Source organism: Oryx dammah, unplaced genomic scaffold (genome assembly GCF_014754425.2).
Source record: "Oryx dammah isolate SB20612 unplaced genomic scaffold, SCBI_Odam_1.1 HiC_scaffold_2, whole genome shotgun sequence".
In the NCBI taxonomy this organism is placed as follows: Eukaryota; Metazoa; Chordata; class Mammalia; order Artiodactyla; family Bovidae; genus Oryx; species Oryx dammah.
This window is the reverse complement of record NW_024070186.1, coordinates 24,322,036-24,348,762: the sequence shown is the minus strand read 5'-3', so window position 1 is coordinate 24,348,762 and position 26,727 is coordinate 24,322,036. Positions and strand designations below refer to the sequence as shown.

Genomic DNA, 26,727 nt, shown 5'->3' with positions numbered 1-26,727 from the left:
CCACTCTCAGTATGGACTCAGAGGCGCGAAAGGTTTGTTTTTTGCCAAATTCACATAACAGAATGATCATATCAGAACTATTTGCAATAGCCTCAAACCAGAATTATCCAATGCCCATCAACAGTAGATAAACTGTGGTCAGTTCATACAAAAGATGAAGATCCATGGGAACAATACGCAATGCAACAATGCAGACGAATTTCAATCGTCAGGTTGAATCAAAGCAGCCCTTCAGGTAAGACCACACACTATGTGACTCCATTCCCATAATACACAAAACCAAGAAAAACTAAACTGTGCTATTAAAAGTCAGGATGGTGGTTTCCCTTAAAGGTTTAGGGGGAAACAGGGCCTGGAAGAGAACACCAGGGAGGCTTCTCTGTTTCTCTATGTGATGCATTTGAGCTGCTCTACATAATTTTGCTTTGTTTTTAGGAAGACTTGTAATTGTTAAAAAAAATAATAATAATGGTTACCTCTGTAACTATACCTATTTAATGCTCTTGGTCCCCTGGAGTTAGCAATTGGAGAAGTCATCAGGAGGGCTGTCATTCAACAGAGGGACAAAACCAGAAGCCAGGTTCCAGAGAGGAATAAAGGAAGAAGAGACACGAGGAGATGGAGGAAAAAGGGAGAAAAGACTGTGGACAGCAGTTAAGCAGAAAAACAGGTAAAGAGGGGCATGTTTTAGCAGACAAGAAGTCCACACATGTTCAAACACATTGATTGCCCAGAGGAAGGAGTTGTGAGAGGGAAAAGCTAAATCAGGTAAGAAAGCAAGAGGCCAGCCAGACAGGGATAGAGCAAGGAGCCTAGTGAAGGCACCTCATTCCCTCAGCCTGGGGAGATATGATGTGGGGGGTTGGGAGGGGGATGGTGGGGGGGAGAAATGGCACCTACGTGGGGGGGGGCGGCTAGAGGAACCTGATGCCCTTAATCTCCGTAAAGGAAATGCCAATGTCACGTGATCCGAGGGCAGCGTAGACAAGGAAGTTAGGGTCTGGATCAGGAAGAGTGAAGAAGACAAGACCAGGGGCTAAGGGGAGGTTCACAACACACATTCAAGCCAGGGGCCAGAGAGGCACACCGAGGGTCCAGCTCAGGCTGGAGCAAGGCTCTAGGGCTTCCCCCCAGCAGGCTAGCAACACAGGTGGATGGGCAGATGACTGCAGCCTTGAACCAGGGATGGCGCTCCATAGGATCAAAGGAGAATCGGGGCACTGACGACAAAGACCCCATTTTACCTTATTCACTGTAATTTTGGACCTAAAATTACCCATGCTGGGTATGCTTTTACTCTCTGAATCTCTTATCCAGAGGTGAGGTCGCCAAGGTAGGGTTTTGTCCATCACAGTGTCACTAAGAACAGGGCCTGGCTACTAACATCTGGCACGATGGCAGAGACCAAGCTGGGCCAGGAAGGAAGTGTCCAGAAGGCGCAGAGGGCTCCAGAAGAAAGGGGCAGAGACAGTGAGAGACAGACAGGACAACTGTGAGGTGCAGAGAGTAGTGAAGGCCAAGGTCAGAGGAAGGCATGCTGGAGGAAGGGGGCTCACATGGTGCTCAGCAGGCAATGATCCCGGCAACAAGGATCAACTGCTGACTCGCTGGCTTCCCACAGCACAGGGGAGAAGGAACAGGTCCCTGGGGGAGCCAGGGCCTTGGGAGAGGCTGACCCCACAGAGCTGCCTGGGCTAAATTAAGCAAGAAAAGCTGAGAGCTCAGAGCACATAGGGAAGCAGGAGGGAGACAATGGCCAGGGACAGGCGCCTCCAGTTCACTCCAACACTGTCCTCTTCACTTAATGAGCCAGGAAGCCACGACACCAAGAAAAAGGTACAAAGGACTCCTGTGCTCCTCAGACCTACACACATATCCCTCAACTCTGTCACAGGATGCCTCGTGAACTCTCCTTTCTCTAGAGAAACAAAACGCCCTCTGAGCATGAGACCCCAAACAGAAGTGTGTGAAGAGTCAACCCACCTCAGCTCCAGGCTCTGGACACATGGCCCCTTCTCCATGGGCCACAGAGTACCAGCTCAGGACCTCTGGGTTCTGCTGGCCCAAATGCTGCCCCTCCCCCAGGTCCATCTGAGCCAGCAGGGTGGCCACAGCCGCTGACTCTTCCCACAACATGGTCCTCAGTGCCCTGGTTCTGTGCCGCCCCATGCCCTGCCTGTGGTGCCTGCCAAGAAGGCAAGTGGGTCCTGCACTTCCTCACTGAGCCAAAGCACAAGGACATGCACACTGCCAAGCCAGCAGACAGACAAACAGGCGTGGGACTTACAGCGTGTATGATGTCCACCATGTTGTAGGCTTTGGTAGATTCCAAAGGGACAATTGTGTCAAGCTCAGGAACCAGACGGTCACTTTGGGTAGAAAAAGAAGTAGATTTAATCAACATGGAAGAGCCGGTTGCCTTCTGAGGGTGGTGGGGGATAGGAGAGGGAAATGGGGGAGACAGAGTTTAGGGGCTGGACTGATTCTGTCCCTGCTGGGCTTACAAAGCAGTCCCCAAAGATACATTCCTATGTTACCATCACATTAAAATGAACCTGAGCTTGATATTAACCCAGAAGATCTTCCCATTTTCATTTAGAGGAAAAAAATGAGCTTATTCCCCTGAATGTGGTGAAGCCTTCATTTATCCTCTGAACACCTCCTAGATTCCAGGGACTGTACAGAGCACTAAAGACATGTAGTGAACAAGACAACGCCCATCCAATTTTGTCTTGTGGGAACAAGACAATTCCCACGCTGGGGTTTTGGGCATCACCCCACCCAGTAACAAAGGCCTCCCTACTGTTCATTCGCTGTTTACTCAGACACATACAGCTTCCCTAGGACTGAATAGAAAGCAGCCATGGCTGGGCCAAAGCAGGCTCTTCAGACATGTGTAGGCCCTTGGTCCATAACACCTTCAAAGATGTCCTAAACTTTTCAAGAACCCCCACACAGTGCAGAGGCTCAGAGAAGGAGGCTGTGCCCATTGCTCTGGGCCTTATGACCGCTCTCCCTTTCATGACCACACACAGTGGGCCACTGGTTGGGTCCCCTGAAGAGTAAGGCAGGCAGACAGGGAGGGGTCCTGGGGACATGACTCAGGCCCAGGCACAGCCCAAAAGGTGGGAGCCTAGTCCACCCACAGGGGAGGGTCTGAAAATGGCTTCTTCTCAAGGGACACAATTTCAAATCCTCCTGCAGAAGTCGTGTAAGCCAAATGAGCGCTTCAAAATCAGAGAGGAAACAAAGTGGAGAAGAAAGCCGCCAGAGGTCTGGAGCGGTGGTTCCCCAGCTGGGCGTCTGGTTCACTCTGTGGAGTGCCCCCACATCAGACAGTGGTCTAAATGAGCAAGAAGGAAAGTGAAGAAGGTCTTCACAGGGAGGCCAGCAACACGGCCTTCCCCAGGGCTGCCCTAGCTTCTGGCCACAAGCAAGTGTGCATAAGCACATTTCCTAAAGGGCACGCTGTCTGTATCAGTTCACACTGATTTACTTCATGTTAATACAAACAAAATCTATCTCAATTCTGAACAAATTAAGACTGCCAGAAATAATATTTTGGGGCCCCATTTGTTTTATTCTCAAGCTACTTGTCAGGTATTACAAAGGAAAAAAGAAAATAAAAATAAAATATTTGGGGACTTCACTGGCAGTCCAGTGGTTAAGACACCACACTTCCACTGGAGGGAGCACAGGTTCGATCCCTGGTTGGGGAAGTAACATCTCGCATGCCACAGAGCATGGCCAAAAATAAATTTAAAAAGAAAAAAAATTTTAATAAATAAATGATATCTTTCTTGGCTTCTGTACCCAGACATGCCACCACCATGCCTACACCTGACTCCACTCCACAATCTGCTTCCAGCTGCCCACCAGGGCAGATCCTGGAGATCCAGCCAGAGCAGGGGGACCAGAGAAGGACCCCAACCTGCAACTCACCTGGGGTCATGGCACTCAAGGACAGGAGCTGGGTCCTGATTGCTGAGAGGCAGGTAGTTGAAGAACTCCCGGAGATTACACAAGGCATCAACGTCATTCTCAAATGCCCTGTGGGCCACGCCTGAGAAGACAGGGAGGACATGATGAGCCAGGGCACCTGTCAGCCCAGAGATGCAGCTTCATGCCCACTTGTCCCTTCTAGGGCAGGCTGGCTGACAGCCCTGTTGCTGCCCACCTCCCCTGAGGATGGCATCCCACCACACACCTTCAGGCTGATCCTCTGTCTATGCAGCCTGATTCTCCTGCCCCAAATCTACACCCCTACAGGGGTTACTCCTTATATTATACAAGTTTTTGCCCTAATATCACCTAGTCAAATGCAGCCCACTATGGGAATTCTATCTCAATAAAGCTATTACTAAAAAATAAATATATATAGGTGTGTATGAAGAGCATCTTTTGGGTCTTACTCTAAGACCACAGAGCTGAGTGAATCAGACACAGCCCAAGAGCCTGAGATTCAGGACACCAAATGATGCTTTTAAAGCCAAAATTATGTTATAGAAGAAAATCTAATGTCACAAACAGTCATTCATTACATTAAGCTGTCAAATGAAAAAACAGGCCACAAATGAACATTATACACCTAGGTTTGAGTATGCAGCTGTATATTCACATCCATCTGCACAAAAAGTGAATGGTGTTTATCTTTGGGTAATAAAATTCCTAGTGACTTTTATTTCTATAGTTTCTAAGTTGTCTACCACAAATATGTAATACTGTTGCAGTCTGGAAAAAAATTGCATATTTCATCAAATCTAAGACTCCATCAAGACTCAACATTATTTAGGGTGGGATGGATTGTGAGGTTGGAATTGACATACAGACACTACTATATATAAAATAGATAACCAGTGAGAACCTACTGCAGGGCACAGGGAACTCTACTCAGTGCTCCGTGGTGACTTAAATGGGAAGGAAATCCAAAACGGAGGGGATGTATGCATACATATAGCAGACTCACTCTGTTGTACAGCAGGAATGAATGCATTATAAAACTATACTCTAATTAAATAAATACATACATTTTTGAAAATACCATGGTTAATTTCCAATCGTGGTATTAATTTAAGAACTTCTGCACTGTGATCTATAAATCTACAATAAAGTCAAGACTACAAACAAAGGGGAGAAAAAGGTCGCAACATGATTTTATATTCCAGTAAGAAAAACACTGCTGTCAATTGAGCCCTAAGACAGGAATGTGACAAGCTGTGGGTCAGCAGTGAGAAGTGTGCTGGCTAGAGAGCTGACAGGACCTGAGGGGTGAGAGAAAGCGGTGTGTCAAGATGACCCCCACCCAAGATAGGGGAGGAACAACTTCTGTGGGTGGGGGGAATCAAGAGATCTGACTTTTATTTTTTAAGCAAATGTCATCAAATGTTAAGACCTCACGGACATTAAGACATACCTCAACTATATGTACACTAAGAAAGAAATGCTGACAATCAAACGATGACCCAATGCCTTAAGCACAATACAGCGAGGCGCACAGATCATCCACCAGCCTCTTGATGCTCTGAAATCTCTCAAAGAGGCAATTTCTCCCATCTTCAGCTACACTGCTTGCTGTGTGGTATGCAATACTTTCACAACTTGAGGTCTTTTGCCAAGGAATTATGGAATTCCAATCATTATTCCAACAACTGTCTTCTCTAATACCAGATTTATGCTCTGCTCCCAATTATATGCCTCTGTGTATAAACAGCATCTTTCAACGGTGAAAGCAAAGGATAATCTTCCAGCATATGTGACCCTTAACCTGGAGGTGAAAAGCTATGACCCAGCTCGTGAGCACACAGGTCTTGATCATGTGCTCACTGGCCAATGGTGACCAGTAAGATGCCACTGACTCTTAAAACATAACCCAACTTTGGAGTAAAAGAAGTCCCACACCAAGGGACTTCCCTGGTGTGGTCCAGTGGCTAAGACTCCCCACTCCCAATGCAGAAGGCCCGGATTCAATCCCTGATCAGGGAACTAGATCCCACACGCCACAACTAAAGATCTTGCTTGCCTCAATTAAGACTCAGCACAAAAAAAAAAAAAAAAGACTCAGCACACCCAAATAATTATTTTCTTTTTAAAAAGTCATATCAAAATGCAATTTTAAGTTCAACTATACTCACATGAATCATAATTCTTACAGTCATCATTCTAGTTAGTTCAACATTTTCAAAGACTACAAAAGCATTAGAAGTACCCCGTTAGTTACCGAGTTTGAGATATAAATCCACATTTATTACTATCTGTAGATGATACATCACACTATTCAAATAAGCTCTGTCGATGAAGCGATATTTGTACCAGACTGTCAGCTCTAGCAACGCCTCCTCTCCGTGTCTGACAACAGTGAGGTGAGCCTCAAGGCCCCTCACCTGACATGGTGGTGTGGGTCCTGGCGCCCCCGAGTTCCTCCTGAGTAACGTCCTCATTGGTGACAGACTTCACAACGTCAGGGCCAGTGATGAATAAGTAGGAGGTGTCCTGAAACCAGAGAATCCCAGAAAGTTCAGTCTCAGAGAAGGTGGTGACATGGTGGCAGAGCCAGGTTAGGATACAGCTCACAGATGCCTAAAGTAAAGACCCATGTTTTTCCCTGCCTTGCCATCAAAAAATCTTCGTGGCCTGGTTCTCTCTCAGCAAAATGACCTGCAGTGTAGCTAACATTTCAGGGTCATTCATCTGTAGGGCCACACCCTAACAAGTGGCCCTGATGCAGACCTTGCTATGCACTAAGGAGTTTTGTAAGCACTTCAGCAGACTGTGTCATTAAAGCCTAGATAATATTATCACCTTATTTATAGATGAAGAAAGGCACTGGTCTGCAGCTTGCCTAAAATGAACCAGTCACTTTAAGTGAAGCCATCTGGAGATAATGATAATAATCAATGTTTGGTGTTCTGAGAGACTGATAGGCTTTGATTTCTAGTTTCTAACTTAAAGATAATAAAGACATATTATAAAATATTTCACCAGAATACGGGATACAGTGGAATGTAAGTCTACATGCCAGCCCCTATTTCCAGGCCTCCAATTTCCATCCCCAAAGGCAACCGCTGTCAATTTCTCTGCCATCCATGCATATGGGAGCGCTTATATATTTTTTCCTTCTTATTTTCTCTCTAGTACAGTGTGCCACACACTGTTCTGGAACTTCCCAATGATCACTCCACATCAAGATAGTAAAATATGTATCACACATTTACTGATGTCACCTACTGATGGTCTTTTAGATTGTTTCCAGAGTTTTGCTATAGCAAGCAATCTTGCAATAAATATCTTATTACAATTATCTATCAACTCATTCTTCATGTCCTTTGCCTATTTTCTTACTGGATAGATGTTTTTATACAAAGGACTTTAGTCCTTAGATTATTACCTGTGTGTATCAATCTTTATTTTATGGCTCCATGGTTTGGAATCTTGCTAGAATGGCCTAGCTAGAAAGGTCTGTCTTCTCCACTCTACACATAAACTCAAACACATGTTCATAAGAGCATGACTCGTAACAGCCAAAAATTAGTAACAGCCCAGTGCCATCAAGTCTATCTCAAAATAATCATCCTAAGTGAATGAATGCTTTTGAGCTGTGGTGTTGGAGAAGACTCTTGAACGTCCCTTGGACTGTAAGGAGATCCAACTAATCCATTCTAAAGGAGATCAGTCCTGGGTGTTCTTTGGAAGGAAGAATGCTGAAACTCCAATACTTTGGCCACCTCATGAGAGGAGTTGACTCATTGGAAAAGACTCTGATGCTGGGAGGGATTGGGGGCAGGAGGAGAAGGGGACGACCGAGGATGAGATGGCTGGATGGCATCACTGACTCGATGGACATGAATTTGGGTGAACTCCGGGAGCTGGTGATGGACAGGGAGGCCTGGCGTGTTGCAATTCATGGGGTCACAGAGTCAGACACAACTGAGCAACTGAACTGAACTGAACTGAATGAAACCAGCCCCATGCCACAAAACAAACAAAAAGAGAGTACATAGTGGACTTTCCTAGTGGTCCAGTGGTTAAGAGTCCACCTGCCAATGCAGGGGACATAGGTTCAATCCCGGAAGATTAGTCCTGCAACTAAGCCCATGCATCACAACTACTGAAACCCACGTGCACAGAACCCATGCCCTGCAACAAGAGAAGCCACCACAATAAGAAGCATACACCCACAACTAGAATAGGCCCTGCTTGTTGCAAATAGAGAAAGCTCATGCACAGCAACAAAGACTCAGTGGAGTCAAATATAAAATAAAATAAAATAAAATTTTAGAAAACTGAGAATAAAAAAAAAGTACATTATTTTTGTATATATTTTGTACATACAAAATGTTATTTTGTAAAATGTCATTTTGTATGATTCTGTTTATATCAACATAATATTCTAGAAAATGCAAATTAATCTAGTGTGATAAAAAGTAGATGAACCTGAGGACAGGGCTGGGAGGTAGGAAAGAATGAATTACAATGATACATGAAGAAACTTTGGGAAGTAATGGCTGTGTTCATTATCTTAATTGTGGTCATAGCTTCATGGCTATAAACATGCATCAAAAAACTCTTAATTACACAACTGAAATGTGTACAGTTCACCATGTATCAATTATATCTCAAAGTTGTAAAATATGTGGAAATGCAAAGGGTCAAGAATATCCCATATCCATATGACTTAAAGAAAATAAGGGGGAACAACTTGCTGTACCAGATATTAGCATTTGTTATAAAGCCATTGTTACTGACAGTATCATACTGACTGCCACAGAGAGAAGCAAACAGATTGAGAAAGAGCAATAAACACTCTTGATATGTGGACACTTGATTCGTGACATAAATGACATTACAGAGCAGGAAACAACGTTCTTTTCAATATAAGGCTAGATGTCAACTAGGTACTTGTATTGGAAAAAAATTTTTTTTAATAAATCAAACTAGCCTCTATGTGTAAAAGCCACTCCAATTTTAGATGAATATACAAAACACAAAATAAAAAAGCCTTTAGAAAACAGAAAGTATCTTCATGACTTCAGGGTTGGAAAAGCTTCAAGAACTTAAACACACTATCCATAAGGTATTCATTTGACACTGGTTCTCCTATCAAAAGGGCACAGAAGCCAGCTTATAGGGACTCTCACTGGCTAAGGAAAGGACGATTTAAGCATCAAAATAATGATAGTAATGGATTATAAACCACTCAGTAAAATCTGAAATCCATGAACCTATATTAAGTCAATGAAATGAACAAATGCCCAAGAAATGCAGGGCTCTTCCTTAAAGTAGAATGCTAATTAATATGAAGCAAGTGGTGGGGCTGGAAAATAACCACCTTGTAAAGATTGGTTTGGACAGGAATGATTGATAGATATTAATCAAGGAGCAAAAGTATAATGTGGAACAGTTATATGGCCTCAAAGCATCTTTCCAGTGAGAATCAGCTACAAAGGAAAAACAGTAACTACACAGTGGCAAAACCAGACAACACCTCAACAATGATTAAATTAATATCATCAATGAAGGGCAGATGGCCACCACTTGCCTCCAGATGTGATCATCTAAGCAATACAATATCACTAATGTAGTAGACAGACTGGGATATCTAATCTGAATCTGATCATGAGAAAATGCCAGATAAACCCAAACTGAGCAACAACCTATGAAATAATTCATTCTGCAGCCTTCAATGTCATAACAAAGAATCTGAGGAATTGTCACAGGGTAAAGGAAATTAATGCAATATAACAACTAAATGCAATATGTGATCCTGAAATGGATCCTGTACTAAAGAAAATGCTATAAAGGACATTTATGGGACAACTGACTGAACTGGAATCTGCTTGGTAAACCAAAGTATTACATCAGATGGACTACATGTTAGTCATATGCAAAACAAGCTTAAGAAATTATTAAAAACTGAAATCATACAAACTATCTTGTTTGATCACAATGGAATGAAACTGGAAACAGAAAGAAAACTGGAAACTTACAAATAGATGGAAATTAACATCACACTCTTTAAACAACCAATGAACTAAGATGAAATCAAGGGAAGTTTAAAAATATCAAGAAATGAAAACGTACAAAAATTTATGAGATACAGCAAAAACAGTGCTAAGAGGAGAAATTAAAGTTGTAAACACTTACACTAAGAAAGTTCTGAACCCAACTTTACACCTTAAGGAGCTTAACAAGAAAAAAAAGAACTAAACCTAAAGAGCAGAAGGAAGGAAATAAATATTAGAATTGAGATAAGTGAAAAATAGAAAAAAATAGAGGGAAGAAAAAAATCAGTAAAACCAGAAGTTGTTTTTTCAAAAAGATCAACAAAATTGACAAATATTTAGTAAGATGGATAAATATTTAGCAAAAAGAGACTCAAATTACTAAAATCAGAGATGAAAGTTGGGGGACTTTCCTGGTGGTCCTGTGGTTAAGAATCCACCTGGCAATGCAGGGGACAGAGGTTCGATCCCTGCCACAATTACAGAGCCCCCACTCTAAAGCCCAGAAGCCACAACTCCTGAGGCATGCACACCCTAGATCCTGTGCTCTTCAATAAGAGAAGCCACTGCAATTAGAAGCCTACCCATCACAACGAGAGGAGCCCCCACTCACCTCACTACAACTAAAGAAAGCCCACATGCAGCAATGAATATCCAGCACTGCCCAAGACAAAAAAAATTTTTTTTAACAAAATGAAAGTGGAAACATAACTACTAATTCTACAGAAATAAAAAGATTATAAGAGTCCTGTGAACAATTCTATACCAACAAATTGAATAACCTAGATGATATGGACACACTCCTAGAAACATACACTCTACTACCAAGACTGAATCATGAAAAAGTAGAAAATCTGAATAGACCTGTAACTAGTAAGGAGATTCAATCAGTAATCAAAAACCTCCCAAATAAAAGCTCAAGACCAAGTGGTTTCACCATTGAATTCTACCAAATATTAAGAAAGATTAAACACCAATCCCCTCAAACTCTTTCAAAAAAATTGAAGAGGAGGAAATATCTCTTAATTCATTCTGAGACCCAGCATTACCTTAATACCAAAGCAGACAAAGACACTACAAGAAAAGTACAGATCAATATCCCATATAAACACTGACGTAAAAATACTCAACAAAATACTAGCAGACCTATTCCAACAATATTTTATAAGGAATTACACACCAAAACGAAGAAGATTTTTTTCCTGAAATATAAGGATGGTTGAACACACCAATATCCATGTAATATACCACATTAACAAAAAACAAAGAAAAAAATTACATGATCATCTCAATGCAAAAAAAGCCTGACAGAATTCAACACTCTTTCATGATAAAAATATTCAGAAAACTAGAAAGAAACTACTTCAACATGATTAAGGTTATATATGGAAAACCTACAGCTAACATACTCAATGGTAAAAGACTAGAAGCTTTCCTCTAAGAACAGGTATAAGGTAAGGATGACCGTTTTCTCATTTCTATTCAACATAGACCTAATCAAAATAACCAAAAAAAAGAAAAAGGCATCTAAATCAGAAAGAAAGAATAAAATTATCTGTTTCCAGACGACATGGATTTTATATGCAGAAAAGTTAGAATGAACAAATTAAGTTGCAGGATACAAAATTAACACATCAAAATCAGTTGCATTTCTGTACACTAACAATGAAAAATCTGAAAAGGAAGTTACAAAAACAAGTTCATTTACAATAGCTTCTAAAAGAATAAAGCACTTAGGAATAATGCAAAAAGGCAAAAACAAAAAATGAAAACTTGTACAATAAAAATTACAAAACATTTCTGAAAGAAATTAAAGAAGACATAATGGAAAGGACAGCTATTTGTGGATTGAAAGACTCAATATTGTTATGATGTCAAAACTACCAGAAGGAATGTACAGAGTCAATGTTATCCCTATCAAAATCCCAATGGCATTTTTGAAGAAATAGAAAAATCCATCCTAAATTTGATGTGGAGCCTCAAGAGACTCTGCATGCAGTCAAACAATATATTTTTTAAAATTACAAATATCCCTTATGAATATTGACATAGAAATCCTAGACAAAATATGTGCAAACCAAAGGAGAAGATTAAAAGGTTTATACACTATAATCAAGTGGGATTTATTCCTGAAATTTGAGAATAGGTCAACAGACAAAAATTAATCAATGTGATATGCCACCTTAATAGAATGAAGGAAAAAAAACCCAAATCATCTCAATTGATGCAATAAAAGAATGACAGTCAAACAATTTTAAAAATCTACTAAGTTGGAGATCTCACACTTTCTGACTTCAAAACCTACTACAAAGCTATAAAAATCAAAACAGTGTGGAGCTGGCATAACAGCAGACATACAGACCAACAGAACAGAATAATTAGTCCAGAAATAAACCCTTCCATACTTGGTCAAGTGGTTTTGAGCAATGATCCTTAGACCATTCAATGGAGAAAGAACAGTCTTTCCAACACATGGTGCTGGAATCCAGCATTATGCTGGAATCCTGGGCATATATTCAGAGAAAACTCTAATTCAGAAAAAATACATGCACTCCAGTATTTATAATAGCACTATTAACAACAGCCAAGACATGGAAGCAACCTAAATGTCCATCAGGAGATGACTGGATAAAGAAGATGTACTACATATATACAATAAAATACTGCTGCTCCTACTGCTGCTAAGTCGCTTCAGTCATGTCTGACCCTGTGCGACCCCATAGACGGCAGCCCTCAGCCATAAAAAAGAATGAAAGACATCCCTGGTGATCCAGTGATTAAGACTCCATGCTTCCACTGCAAAAGGCACAGGTTCAATCCCTGATGGAGAACTAAGATCCCACATTCCACTTAGTATGGCCAAAATCTGTTTTACTAAAAATAAATAATAAAGAATAAAATAATTGCCATTTGCAGCAACATGGATGGATGTAGACTTTATCATACAAAGTGAACCAAAGAAAATGAAAGTTAGTTTCTCAGTCGTGTCTGACTGTTTGCAACCCCATGAACTGTAGCCTGCCAGTCTCCTCTGTCATTAGAATACTCCAAGAAAGAATACTGGAGTCGGTTGCCATTTCCTTTTCCAGGGGATCTTCCCAACCCAGGAATCAAACCTGGGTCTCCTACACTGCAGGCAGATTCTTTACCATCTGAGTCACCTGGGACTAAGAGAAAGACAAATATCACAGGATATTACTTATATGTGGAATCTAAAATATGATACAAATGAACTTACCTACAAAACAGAAACAGACCCCTAGATATAAGAAACAAGTCTATGGTTACCAAAGGGGAAGGAGTAGGGAGAGGAAAAAATTTGGAGTTTGGGACTGACAGATACACACTACTATATATAAAATAGGATAGCAAGGACCTACTGTAGAGCACAGGAAACTAAATTCAATATCCTATAATAAACTATAATGAAAAAAAAATATTGCTGGGAAAACTGGATCAGTCAGTCAGTTCAGCTGCTCAGTCGTGTCCGACTCTTTGCGACCCCATGAATCACAGCACCCCAGGCCTCCCTGTCCATCGCCATCTCCCAAAATTCACTCAAACTCATGTCCATAGAGTCGGTGATGCCATCCAGCCATCTCATCCTCTGTCGTCCCCTTCTCCTCCTGTCCCCAGTCCCTCCCAGCATCAGGGTCTTTTCCAATGAGTCAACTCTTCACATGAAGTGGCCAAAGTACTGGAGTTTCAGCTTTAGCATCAGTCCTTCCAGTGAACACCCAGGACTGATCTCCTTTAGGATGGAGTGATTGGATCTCCTTGCAGTCCAAGGGACTCTCAAGAGTGTTCTACAACACCATAATTCAAAAGCATCAGTTCTTCGATGCTCAGCTTTCTTCACCATCCAACTCTCACATCCATACATGACCACTGGAAAAACCATAGTCTTGACTAGACAGACCTTTGTTGGCAAAGTAATAGCTCTGCTTTTTAATATGCTATCTAGGTAACAATAACCATGTATGCGAGACAGCAAAAGAGACACAGATGTATAGAACAGTCTTTTGGACTCTGTGGGAGAGGGTGAGGGTGGGATGATTTGGGAGAATGGCATTGAAACATGTATAATATCATATGTGAAACGAATCACCAGTCCAGGTTCGATGCATGATACAGGATGCTCGGGGCTGGTGCACTGGGATGACCCAGAGGGATGGTATGGGGAGGGAATTGGGAGGGGGATTCAGGATGGGGAACACATGTACACCTGTGCCAGATTCATGTTGATGTATGGCAAAACCAATACAATATTGTAAAGTAGCCTCCAATTAAAATAAATAAATTTATATTAAAAAAACCTGATAGAAATAGAAAAAAAATTAATATGCTATCTAGGTTGGTCATAACTTTCCTTCATGCAAAAACATGAAATTGGACCTTATGTAATACCATGTACAAAAATTAACTCAAAAGGACCAAACATAAGAGCTAAAACTATACAACTTAGAAAAGAAAAAGGGGAAACTCTGACACTGGATTCGGCAAGATTTCTCAGGTATGACAACAAAAGCAGAGATAACAAAAGTACATAGCCTTCATCAAAATTAGAATCTTTTGTGCAAAAAACACTAACAGAATAAAAAAGGAGCCCACAGAATGGGAGGAAATATTTTCAAAGACGTACCTGTTAAGCGGCAATATCAGAATATGTAAAGAACTTCTACAACTCAACAACAACAAAAACAATCCAATCAAGAAGACACAGACATCTCCAAACAAAGATATGTGAAAGTGAAAGTGTCAGTTGCTCAGTCATTCCCGACTCTTTGCGACCCCATGAACTGCAGCCCACAAGACCCTTCTGCCATGAGATTTTCCAGGCAAGGATACTGGAGTGGCTCGCCATTTCCTTCTCCAGGGGATCTTTCCAACCCAGGGATCAAACCCATGTCTCCTGCACTGCAGGCATGTTCTTCACCAAATGAGCTACCAGGGAAGCCCCTACCAATGGCAAATAATATGAAAAGAGGCTCAATATCACTAATTATATTAGGAAATATAAATGAAAACTACAATGAGATACCACTTCACACAAACTAAGATAGCTATCATCAAAATAGAAAACAAGTGCCAGCAAGGATGTGGAGAAGATAGAACTTTTGTGCATTGTTGGTGGGAATCTAAAATGGTACAGCCACTGTGCAAAGACAGTGTGACATTCCCTCAAAATATTAAACAGAATTACCATTTTTTTGAAAAGGCAAAAAGATAGGACACTGAAAGATGAACTAACCAGGTCGGTAGGTGCCCAGTATGCTACTGGAGATCAGTGGAGAAATAACTCCAGAAAGAATGAAGAGTTAGAGCCAAAACAAAAACAACATCCAGTTGTGGATGTGACCTGTGATAGAAGCAAAGTCCAATGCTGTGAGAAGCAATATTGCATAGGAACCTGGAATGTTACATCCATGAATCAGGGCAAACTGAAGTGGTCAAAGAGGAGATAGCAAGAGTGAAAGTCGCACTTTAGGAATCAGCTAACTAAGATGGACTGGAATGGGTAAATTTAACTCAGATGACCATTATATCTACTACTGTGGGCAAGAATACCTTAGAAAAAATGGAGTAGCTATCATAGTCAACAAAAGAGTCCAAAATACAGTACTTGAATGCAATCTCAAAAACGACAGAATGATCTCTGTTTGTTTCCAAGGCAAACCATTCAACATCACAATAATCCAAGTCTAAGCCCTGACCAGTAACGCTGAAGGAGCTGAAGTTGAACACTTCCCTGAAGACCTACAAGATCTTCTAGAACTAACACCCAAAAAAGATGTCCTTTTCCTTATAGGGGACTGGAATGCAAAAGTAGAAAGTCAAGAAACACCTGGAGTAACAGACAAATTTGGCCTTGGAGTACAGAATGAAGCAGGGCAAAGGCTAATAGAGTTCTGCCAAGAGAACACACTGGTCATAGCAAACACCTTCTTACAACAACACAAGAGAAGACTCTACATGTGGACATTACCAGATGATCAATACCAAAATCAGATTGATTATATTCTTTGCAGCCAAAGATGGAGACGCTCTATACAGTCAGCAAAAACAAGACCAGGAGCTGACTGTGGCTCAGATCATGAACTTATTATTGCCAAATTCAGACTTAGATTGAAGAAAGTAGGGAAAACCACTAGACCATTTAGGTACAACCTAAATCAAATTGCTTATGATTATAATGTAGAAGTGAGAAATAGAATCAAGGGATTAGATCTGATAGACAGAGTGTGTGAAGAACTATGGACGGAGGTTCATGACATTGTACAGGAGACAGGAATCAAGACCATCCCCAAGAAAAAGAAACGCAAAAAAGCAAAATGGTTGTCTGAGGAGGCCTTACAAATAGCTGAGAACAGAAGGTAAAGGCAAGGAGAAAAGGAAAGATACACCCATTTGCATGAAGAGTTCCAAAGAACAGCAAGAAGAGATAAGAAAGCCTTCAGTGATTAGTGAGAAAAATAGAGGAAAACAATAGAACGGGAAAGACAAGAGATCTCTTCAAGAAAACTAGAGATACCAAGGGAACATTTCATGCAAAGATAGGCTCAATAAAGGACAGACATGGTATGGACCTAACAGAAGCAGAAGATATTAAGAAGAAGTGGTGGCAAGAATACACAGAGGAACTATACAAAAAAGATCTTCATGACCCAGATAATTACGATGGTATGATCACTCACCTTGAGCCAGACATCCTGGAATGCAAAGTCAAGTGGGCCTTAGGAAGCATCACTATGAACAAAACTAGTGGAGGTGATGGAATTCTAGTTGAGCTATTTCAAATCCTAAAGATGATGCTGTGAAAATGCTGCACTCAGCAAATTTGGAAAACTCAGCAGTGGCCATAGGACTAGAAAAGATCAGTTTTCACTGCAATCTCAAAGAAAGGCAATGCCAAAGAATGCTCAAACTACCACACATTTACACTCATCTCACATGCTACTAGAACAATATTCAAAATTCTTAAAGCCAGGTACATGAACCATGAACTTCCAGATGTTCAAGCTGGATTTAGAAAAGGCAGAGGAACCAGAGATCAAATTGCCTACATCCACTGGATCATTGAAAAAGCAAGAGACTTCCAGAAAAACATCTATTTCAGCTTTATTGACTATGCCAAAGCCTTTGACTATGTGGATCACAATAAATTGTGGAAAATTCTTCAAGAGATGGGAATACCAGATCACTTGACCTGCCTCTTGAGAAATCTGCATGCAGGTCAGGAACTGGAACATGACTGGACATGGAACAACAGACTGGTACCAAATAAGGAAAGGAGTACATCAAGGCTGCATATTGTCACCCTGCTTATTTCACTTCTATGCAGAGTACCTCATGAGAAATGCTGGGCTGGATGAAACAAGCTGGAATCAAGACTGCTGGGAGAAATATCAATAACCTCAGATATGCAGATGACAGCACGCTTATGGCAGAAAATGAAGAACTCAAGAGCCTCTTGATGAAAGTGAAAGAGGAAAGTGAAAAAGTTAGCTTAAAACTCAACATTCAGAAAACTAAGATCATGGCATCAGGTCCCATCACTTCATGGGAAATAGATGGGGAAAAAGGGGAAACAGTGGCTGACTTTATATTGGGGGGCTCCAAAATCACTGCAGCCATGAATTTAAAAGACACTTGCTCCTTGGAAGAAAAGTTATGACAAACCTAGACAGCATATTAAAAAGCAGAGACATTACTTTGCCAACAAAGGTCTGTCTAGTCCAAGCTATGATTTTTCCGGTAGTCATGTATGGATGTGAGAGTTGGACTATAAAGAAATCTGAGTGCTGAAGAATTGATGCTTTTGAACTGTGGTGTTGGAGAAGACTCTTGAGAGTCCCTTGAACTGCAAGGAGATCCAACCAATCCATCCTAAAGAAAATCAGACCTGAATATTCATCGGAAGGCCTAATGCTGAAGCTGAAACGCCAACACTCTGGCCATCTAATGCGAAAACCTGACTCATCTGAAGAGACCTTGATGCTGGGAAAGACTGAAGGTGGGAGGAGAAGGGGACGACAGAGGATGAGATGGTTGGATGGCATCACCAACTCAATGGACATGAGTTTGAGTAAACTCTTTGAGTTGGTGATGGACAGGGAGGCCTGGCGTGTTGCAGTCCACGGGGTTGCAAAGAGTTGAACACACCTCAGTGACTGAACCAAACTGAACCCAAGAACTCCACTCCAAAATATACATCCAAAAGAATTGAAAACAGGGATTCAAACAGATATATATACACTGATGTTTATTACAGAATTATTCACAATAGCCAAAAGGTGGAAACAACTCACTGGCAGATGAATAAACAAAATATAGTAGATACAAAGGAATATAATCACTCTTATAAAGGAAGGTTGACACATGCTACCATATGCATGAGCCGTGAAGACATACTAACCAAAATATGCCAGTCACAAAAATACACATATTGTATGAGTCCAAAAATTCTGAGATAGAAAGGGACTGGGAGTGGGGAACGAGGACCTAATATTTAATGAGTACAGAGTTTCAACTGTGGTAGATATGAAAAATTTCTGGTGGTAATGGTTGCACAAGTATATAAATGTACCGAAGGCCACAGAAATGTAACAAATTTTTACCACATTAACCATTTCTTATGTATATTCTATAATTTTTTTTTAAGTATTATATCTGGAATTCCCTGATGGCTCAGTGGTTAAGAATCCACCTGCCAGTGCAGGAGACACTAGCTGGATCCTAGGTCAGGGAAGATCCCACGTGCCTCGAAGCAAATAACCCCACGCACCATAACTATTGAGTCTGTGTTCTAGTGCCTGGTAGCTGCAACTACTAAGCCATGTGCTGTAACTAGTGAAGCCCACACGCCTACAGCCCAAGCTTCACAAGAGGAGAAGCCACTGCAATGAGAAGCCAAGCACCACACCAAGAAAGTAGCCCCTGCTCACTGCAACTCGAGAGAAACATGTGCGGCAGAGACCCAGCACAGTCAAAAATAAGTCAACAATTTTTTAAAAAGTATTATATCAGTGTTAAACTTCTAGAATTTAACAACTGGTTATATAAGTTCTTAAGAATTATACACTGAAACATTAAAAAGGTAAAGGGACATGATATATATATCCCATTCTCAGTTAAGAATTCTGTACATTTGAAATTTCGAGATAAAAAGATTTCTTTTTTAATTCTTCCCAAAGGATAGCATTGAGACAGAAAACTTCACGTCACAGAGATGGAGAAAACAGGCGCAACATGCATAGTTGATACTTATATCCAGACCATATAGAGAACTGCTAAAAACCAGTAAGAAAAAAATGAAAACCTCAATCTTTAAAAACGGGCAAAACCGATGAACAGGCATGCCACAAAAGAAACACAGAAATGAATTCCCTGGCAGTCCAGTGGTTAGACTCCTTGCAAGGGCCCGGGTTCAATTCTTGGTCAGGGAACTAAGATCCCACCAGTCACACAGCATAGACAAAAAATAAATAAATAAAAGAAACATATGAAAAGGATTCAACCTTGTCAGTCATGTAAATGCAAATTAAGACAAGAAGAGACCACACCACATGTAAACTGGCATTAATTAAATTACGTCAGTAAACGTGCTGGCAAGGACATTAGTTCAGTTCAGTCACTCAGTCGTGTCCGACTCTTTGCGACCCCGTGGACGTGATGCCATCGACGCAGTCGGCAAGGACATAGAACACGTGAAATTCTCACACACTACTAGCAGAAGTGTACAGTGCTGCAACTTCTTGGCAACAAGTGTTACCTAGAAAAGCTGAAGATATGTATATCCTATGACCTTGAGAAACTGAAACATGTATGCAGCAAGATACACGTGTAAGAATGCTTACATCAGCATGATTTGTAATGGCTATACCACTATTAAAATGAAATACTTTTACAAAGTACATGGATAAACCTTAAAAGCACGAGTCACAGTCACACACAAAAGAATGTATATTATATTTACTTTAAAAGTAAAATAGGCAGCATTACCCCACTGTTTAGTGAGACACAAATAAAATTTTAAACCAAAATCAAAGCAAATTTTTAAATTACCATAAAAGTTGAAATAAATACTTCTAGGCAGGATAGACAGAGACAATAGTGATTATGAGGATAATGAGAGCAGGGTTCCTGGTGGGCCATTTCTTTCTTTTTTTTAATTTTTCGGCTGAGCTGAATGGCATATGGGGTCATAGTTTCCATTGATTCCAGGGATCAAAACCACACCCCCTTGCAGTGGCAGCACAGAGGCCACCAGGACCAATTCTCAATCTGGGTGTTATTCACATGAATCTGTACTTAATAATAATTGCTTTACATACTTTATGTACTTCCCTGAGTATGTACTACATTAGAAAATTTAAAGTGTTCAAAATTTGGGGGACTTTCCCAGCAGTTCAGCGGTTAAGAATCTGCCTGTCAATTCTGGGGACACAGATTCCATCCCTGCTCCAGGAAGATCCCACATGCTGAGCGGCAGCTAAGCCCATGTGCCACAACTACTGAGCCTGTGTTCTAAACCCTGTGCTCAAGACAAGCCACTGCAATGAGAGGTCCACATGCCTCAACTAGACAGTAGTTCCTGCTTGCCCCAATTAGAGAAAGTCTCTGCACAGCAAGACCCAGTGCAGCCAAAAATAAAAATAAATAAACAAGTAAATAAATAGAGTATTTAAAAATTTTTTAATTAACTGGGAGAGGAGGCTGAGACAGAAGCAGGAAAATCAGTTAGAAGGATTCTGTAATAACCCTAAATGGGGTGTTTGACTCAAAGTAATGGCAGTGTAAGTAATAAGACATACATGCCATTTGATTATGCTTTAGATTATATCCTAAGGTAGAGCAAATATGATTTCTGACTGATTGAACTTGGAATTTGACAGAAAAATATGAGTCAAAATTATGCCAATGTTTTTGACCTGAGCCAATGGAAGGCTGGTCTTGCCATTTATTGAGATGAGGAAGGCTACAGAAGAGCACTTTGGGAAAGGTTCATGAAAGATCTAAACCTATCCATTTTGAGAAACCCATTAAAGTCCAGATGGAAATGTTGATAGGAAACTGAATGTTTAGTCCTGGAGTTCAGCAGACAGTTCCATCCTAAAGAAATAGGTCTGAGAGCTGTCAGCACATAGATATTTAAAGTCTTGAGATAGGATAAGATCACCAGGGGAATGAGAGAATTGCTAGAAAAAAAAACAAGAGAGTATAGTGCCCTGATGTTTCAAAGAGGAAGAAGTGGCGAGATGGGTCAAGTGCTGCTGGAAGATCAAGAAACATGAGGATTGAGAAACGTCCACTGGATTTAGTGATACAGAAATCGTTGGTGTCTTTGATAAGAGAAACTGATATTATCAATGACCCTGAATAGAATAATATCCTTTTCATCCTAAATTAAATGTCTAAGTATATTTGGCTTAGATGGTAAAGAACCTGCCTGTAATACAGGAGGCCGAGGTTTGATCCCTGGATTGGGAAGATCCCCTGGAGAAGGGAATGACAACCCACTCCAGTATTCTTGCCTAGAGAATTCCATGGACAGAGGAGCCTGGCAAGCTACAGTCAATGGGGTCAAAAAGAATCAGACATGACTGAGCGACTAACACACACAAGTATATTTAGATTTATTTCTCAATTCTGTTCTGTTCCCTGGTCCACTTATTTACTACAGAGAAGGCAATGGTAATCCACTCCAGTACTCTTGCCTGGAAAACCCCATGGACAGAGGAGTCTGGTAGGCTGCAGTCCATGGGGTCACTAAGAGTTGGACATGACTGAGTGACTTCACTTTGACTTTTCACTTTCATGCATTGGAGAAGGAAATGGCAACCCACTCCAGTGTTCTTGCCTGGAGAATCCCAGGGACGGGGGAGCCTGGTGGGCTGCCATCTATGGGGTCACACAGAGTCGAATATGACTGAAGTGACTTAGCAGCAGCAGCTACTTATTACAAATTGACCAAACAGCTTTAGTTATTTTAGCTTTATAATGTATTTTCTCCCCTGGAAGCACTAGCCCTTCATTGCACTTCCTTCATGGTATGTCTATTTTTACACTGTGGTTTTCCTCCTAATATTAACTTTATATTTACCTTGTCTAGTCCTTTAAAGGAGAATCTGCTAGCATTTTTACTGTAATCTCATTAAATACATGGGAAATTTAAGATGCAGACTGGTTAAGGCTTAATGATTAGTTGTGGAGAACGAGAAAGAAGAGGTAGTACCAATACATAGGTATTAAAGTTCTACCAGTGAAGAATGGAATTCAATTCAGTTCAGTTAAAACACAGGATTAAAAGACAAAGCATACAAAGTCAACATAGAAATCAGCTATACTTCTACATACTATATACAAAATATACACTATATACAAAATATCTGAGAAAGAAAGAAAACCAGCCTATTCACAATAGCATCGAACAATTACAATAATTTAACCAAGGAATTGAAAACTATAGGACTTTGATGAAAAACACCAAAGAAGACACAAATAAATGGGGAAGGGGAACCCATGTTTATGGATAAAATTATTGTCAAAATGTTCATACTACCCAAAGCCATCTATAAATTCCAAGCAACTCCTATCAAAACTGCAATGGCTTTTTTCAACAGAAGTCTGTCATGGCATAAAAAGGGAAACACAGACTAATGGAACAGAATCAAGAGCCCAGAAACAAGCACTCAAATATACAGTCAATGAATACTTGACAAGTGAGTCAAGAATACTCAGTGAGGAAAAGATAGTCTCTTCAGTAAATTTACAACAGGAAAACTGGATAACCGCTTGCAGAAGGTGAAACTGGACTTGGACCCATATCTTACACCTCTCACAAAAATTAACTTAAAATGAATTAGCAACTTAAAAACCTGAAGCTGTAAAACTTCGAGAAAAAAACACAGGAAATACTCCCTAACACTGGTCTTGGCAATAATTTTATGTATGACACCAAAAGAGGATGTAACAGAAGTAAAATAAATGTGAGGTTTCCATAGTGGCTCAGTGATAAAGAAACAGCCCGCCAATGCAGGAGACACAGCTTTGATCCTTGGTCTGGGAAGATCACACATGCCACCAAGCAACTAAGGCCATGCTCCACATCTGCTGAGCCAGCACTCTAGAGCCCACACGTTGCAATTACAGAAACCCTCGCACCTAGAATAGCAATAAAGACCCAGCACAGTCATAAATAAATGAATTTTTAAAAACAAATTACTAAGTGGGACTATATCAAAGTAAAAAGCTTCTACAGGGCAAAAAAAACAATCAACAAAATGAAACGGCAACCTACTGAATGGGAGAAACTATTTGCAAATCATATATCTAATAAGGAGTTAATATTCAAAATATATAGAGAACTCAAGCAACAGCAAAGTTTTCTTGATTAAAAAATGGGCAAAGGACCTGAACAGGTATTTTTCCAAAGAGAATATAAAAATGGGTACATGAGAAGATGCTCATTATCACTCATCATCAGGGAAATGCAAACCAAAACCATGATGAGGTTAGAATGCCAATTACCAAAACACCTGTTAGAATGCCCATTACCAAAAAGTCAAGAAATGACAAGTGTTAGTGAGGATGTAGAAAAAAATGGAACACTTGTGCACATTGGTAGGAGTGTAAATTGATACCGCCATTGTAGAAAAAAATACAGAAAGATTCCTCAAAAAGCTAAAAACAGAACTAAAAAATGATCCAGCAATCTCACTTCTGGGTATATATCCAAAGGAAATCAAATCAGGACCTCAAAGAGATATCTGCATTTCCATGTTCAATACAGCATTATTCACAATAACCAAAATACGGAAACAACCTAAGTGCCCACCAATGGATGAATGGATAAAAAAAAAAGTGTGACACACATACACACACACACACACATACACAGCATTATCCACTGGATATGCATATCAGTGAAGAAAATGTGACACATACATACACACAACCACACACAGAGAAATATCAAGCCATGATAAAAAAGGAAATCCTACCATTTGTGACATGACTAGACCCTTAGGGCATTTTGCTTAGCATATGCTAAGTAAAATAAATCAGAGAAAGAGAAACACTGTTTGATCTCATTTATATGTGGACTCTAAAACAGCTGAACTAGTAGAAAAAGAATGGTGGTTACCAAGTTGGGGGGGGGGTATGTTAATCGAAAGATACAACCTTCCAATTATGAGATGAATAAGTTCTGGGGATTTACTGTACAACATGGTGATTAGTTATCAGTAAATATCATATACTGGAAAATTGCTGAGAGAGTAGATCCTAAATGTTATCATCACAAAATAGGAATGGCATTTATGCGAGGACTATGGGGGTAATCATTTTGCAATATCAAATCAACATGTACACCTTAAACTAGAACAATGTTATATGTCAATTATATCTCAATAAAACAGGAGAAAATGTTTTAAAATCCCAGCATGTAAGTAGGGAGAGGAGGAAAGAAGGCTTTAGCCAGAGGAGCTGATCCCACACCTCCATTCCTACCAGGCAGAAAGACAACTAGGGTAGCACCAGGTAGGTATGGCATACACAGATTTAGTGGACAAAGTTCAAGGAATCCGCTTTGTTCAGGAAGTAAGGGATGTGGTCATCTTAATTTTTTAAAGCCCAACCTAAACTGAACATTGAACTTTTAGGTTGAATCCATCACTAAGAAAAAATAGTTGAATCAAGGGGTAAGGACTCTGCTAAATCTTAATTCCTAATGCCAAAGAGAAAAGCGTTTCCTATGTACGCTCCCTGTGTTTACACTGTTTTCATCTTGGATGATTCTCTTTCATTTTGCACACTAATTTGTCTTGACATTTATTGCTCATTATGTTTAAAAATATTTTAAGAGAAAAGACTTCTTTAAGTATCAGGGTAAGGGTAATTATACACGTATGATTTCAAATAGGCTTCTTTTAAAAATCTTTTTTTTCAAAGGCTACATATTGTATGATTCCATTTCTATGACTTTTTTTAAAAATGTGGACCATTTTTAAAGTCTTTCCTGAATTTGTTACAATATTGCTTCTGTTGTTAATGTTTTGGTTTTTCGGCCATGAGGACTATGGGATCTTAGCTCCCAGAAAAGTATGTTAGTCGCTTTCAGTTCAGTTCAGTTTAGTCGCTCAGTCATGTCCGACTCTTTGTGACCCCGTGAATCGCAGCACACCAGGCCTCCCTGTCCATCACCAACTCCTGGAGTTCACTCAGACTCACGTCCATCAAGTCAGTGATGCTATCCAGCCATCTCATCCTCTGTCGTCCCCTTCTCCTCCTGCCCCCAATCCCTCCCAGCATCAGAGTCTTTTCCAATGAGTCAACTCTTCTCTTGAGGTGGCCAGTCGTGTCTGATTCTTCTTGACCCCAAAGACTGTAGCCCACCAGGCTCCTCTGTCCATGGAATTCTCCAGGCAAGAATACTGGAGTGGGTTGTCATTCCCTTCTCCAGGGGATCTTCCTGACCCAGGGATCAAACCCAAACTCCCTGCATTTGAAGGCAAAGTCTTAACCACTAAACTGCCAGGGAAGTCCCCCAAAATCCTTTTAAAACATCAAGTCATCTAAATCATGTAATAAAGATATGTACCTTGCACAATGAAGCTAGAAATCAGATTTAACATTACCATCATAGACAAAATATAATAAAATGGCAAAGAGCTGAATAAATAAAGGCAGAACACAAGAAGCAACTTCCCAATGAAACAGATTACAGAAAAGTTTTCCATGAGAAACTTTCTAATAGAATCCAGTAAATAATCACCTGTCTGGGCAGAGGATAGAATCCTTTGATTACCTAAAATCATCTGCAATTCATATCAGCAAGTAAAATCACCCACCAATGAAGTACCCAAGCACATTCTGCCACTGAAGGCACACAAGCTGCAGTTTTCATGCCAAAACTTTCTCCCTACCAAGACTTTATCATCACTACATTGAAAGTCAATACAACTGTACAGATAACAACCCAGATCTGGGTCAGGAATGATTGCTATTGCACGTGAGGTGCTGCATAACTCTCAAAGGGCAGGAGAGCCAGGAATTTCTTTCTTACCTTCACCATGAACGTGAAATCTGTTAAGGCTGGGGAGTAGACAGCCCCACCAGCACATGGGCCCATGATCAGAGAAATCTGAGGGATGACTCCGGATGCTGTGACATTCCTCTGCCAAAAGAGAAAGTCAAAGGTATCTGGTTACAGAGGTGTTCAAGCCATTATCTGCAGAAAGACAGAGGCAACAATGAAAGTACATTTGGCTTTTATTCACAGAAATTCTATCCAAGAGAGCTAATCTGTACAGTTTCTTCCAAAATTGTATATGGGATCTTCTCCCCATAACTGGTGGGAGGGTTGATATATTACTTTCCGGACCAAATAACCTCTTCTCTCCTTGGCAGGGCACTCATTCCCCAAAAGCTCCACCAGGACATGAACTCAAGAGAACCCCACCACTCTCACCTCGCCTTTAAACACACCTCAAGCCAGAGCCTCTGTCTGTACAAAACTGGCTGGAAGGATGAATGGAAACCTTAGGCATAATACACAGGGCCAACACTTATCCTGGACTCTTGACCTCTACTTGGAGCCCCTTCCCACTCCACACAGAGGATACCCAATAGTTACAGGGTAAGGCTAAGAGGATAAGTGCTAGTTTACCCTAGTCTTCAATGTCTGCCCAACCCTAGACAAGGCAGATGGGCAATAAGGAGGCAGAAG

General features: G+C 40.6%; 1 protein-coding gene across 1 annotated transcript in view; it reads right to left on the bottom strand.

The window, feature by feature from the left end:
* PCCB (propionyl-CoA carboxylase subunit beta) overlaps positions 1 to 26,727 on the bottom strand; it is a 97,939-nt gene that overhangs the window by 48,551 nt on the left and 22,661 nt on the right. Inside the window, exons 6-9 of the mRNA XM_040233165.1 lie at positions 26,065 to 26,175; positions 6,381 to 6,489; positions 3,943 to 4,063; positions 2,288 to 2,369 (exon numbers count right to left, since the gene is read on the bottom strand). Coding sequence (XP_040089099.1) covers positions 2,288 to 2,369; positions 3,943 to 4,063; positions 6,381 to 6,489; positions 26,065 to 26,175 — 423 coding nt within the window. The remainder of the gene's footprint in view (positions 1 to 2,287; positions 2,370 to 3,942; positions 4,064 to 6,380; positions 6,490 to 26,064; positions 26,176 to 26,727) is intronic.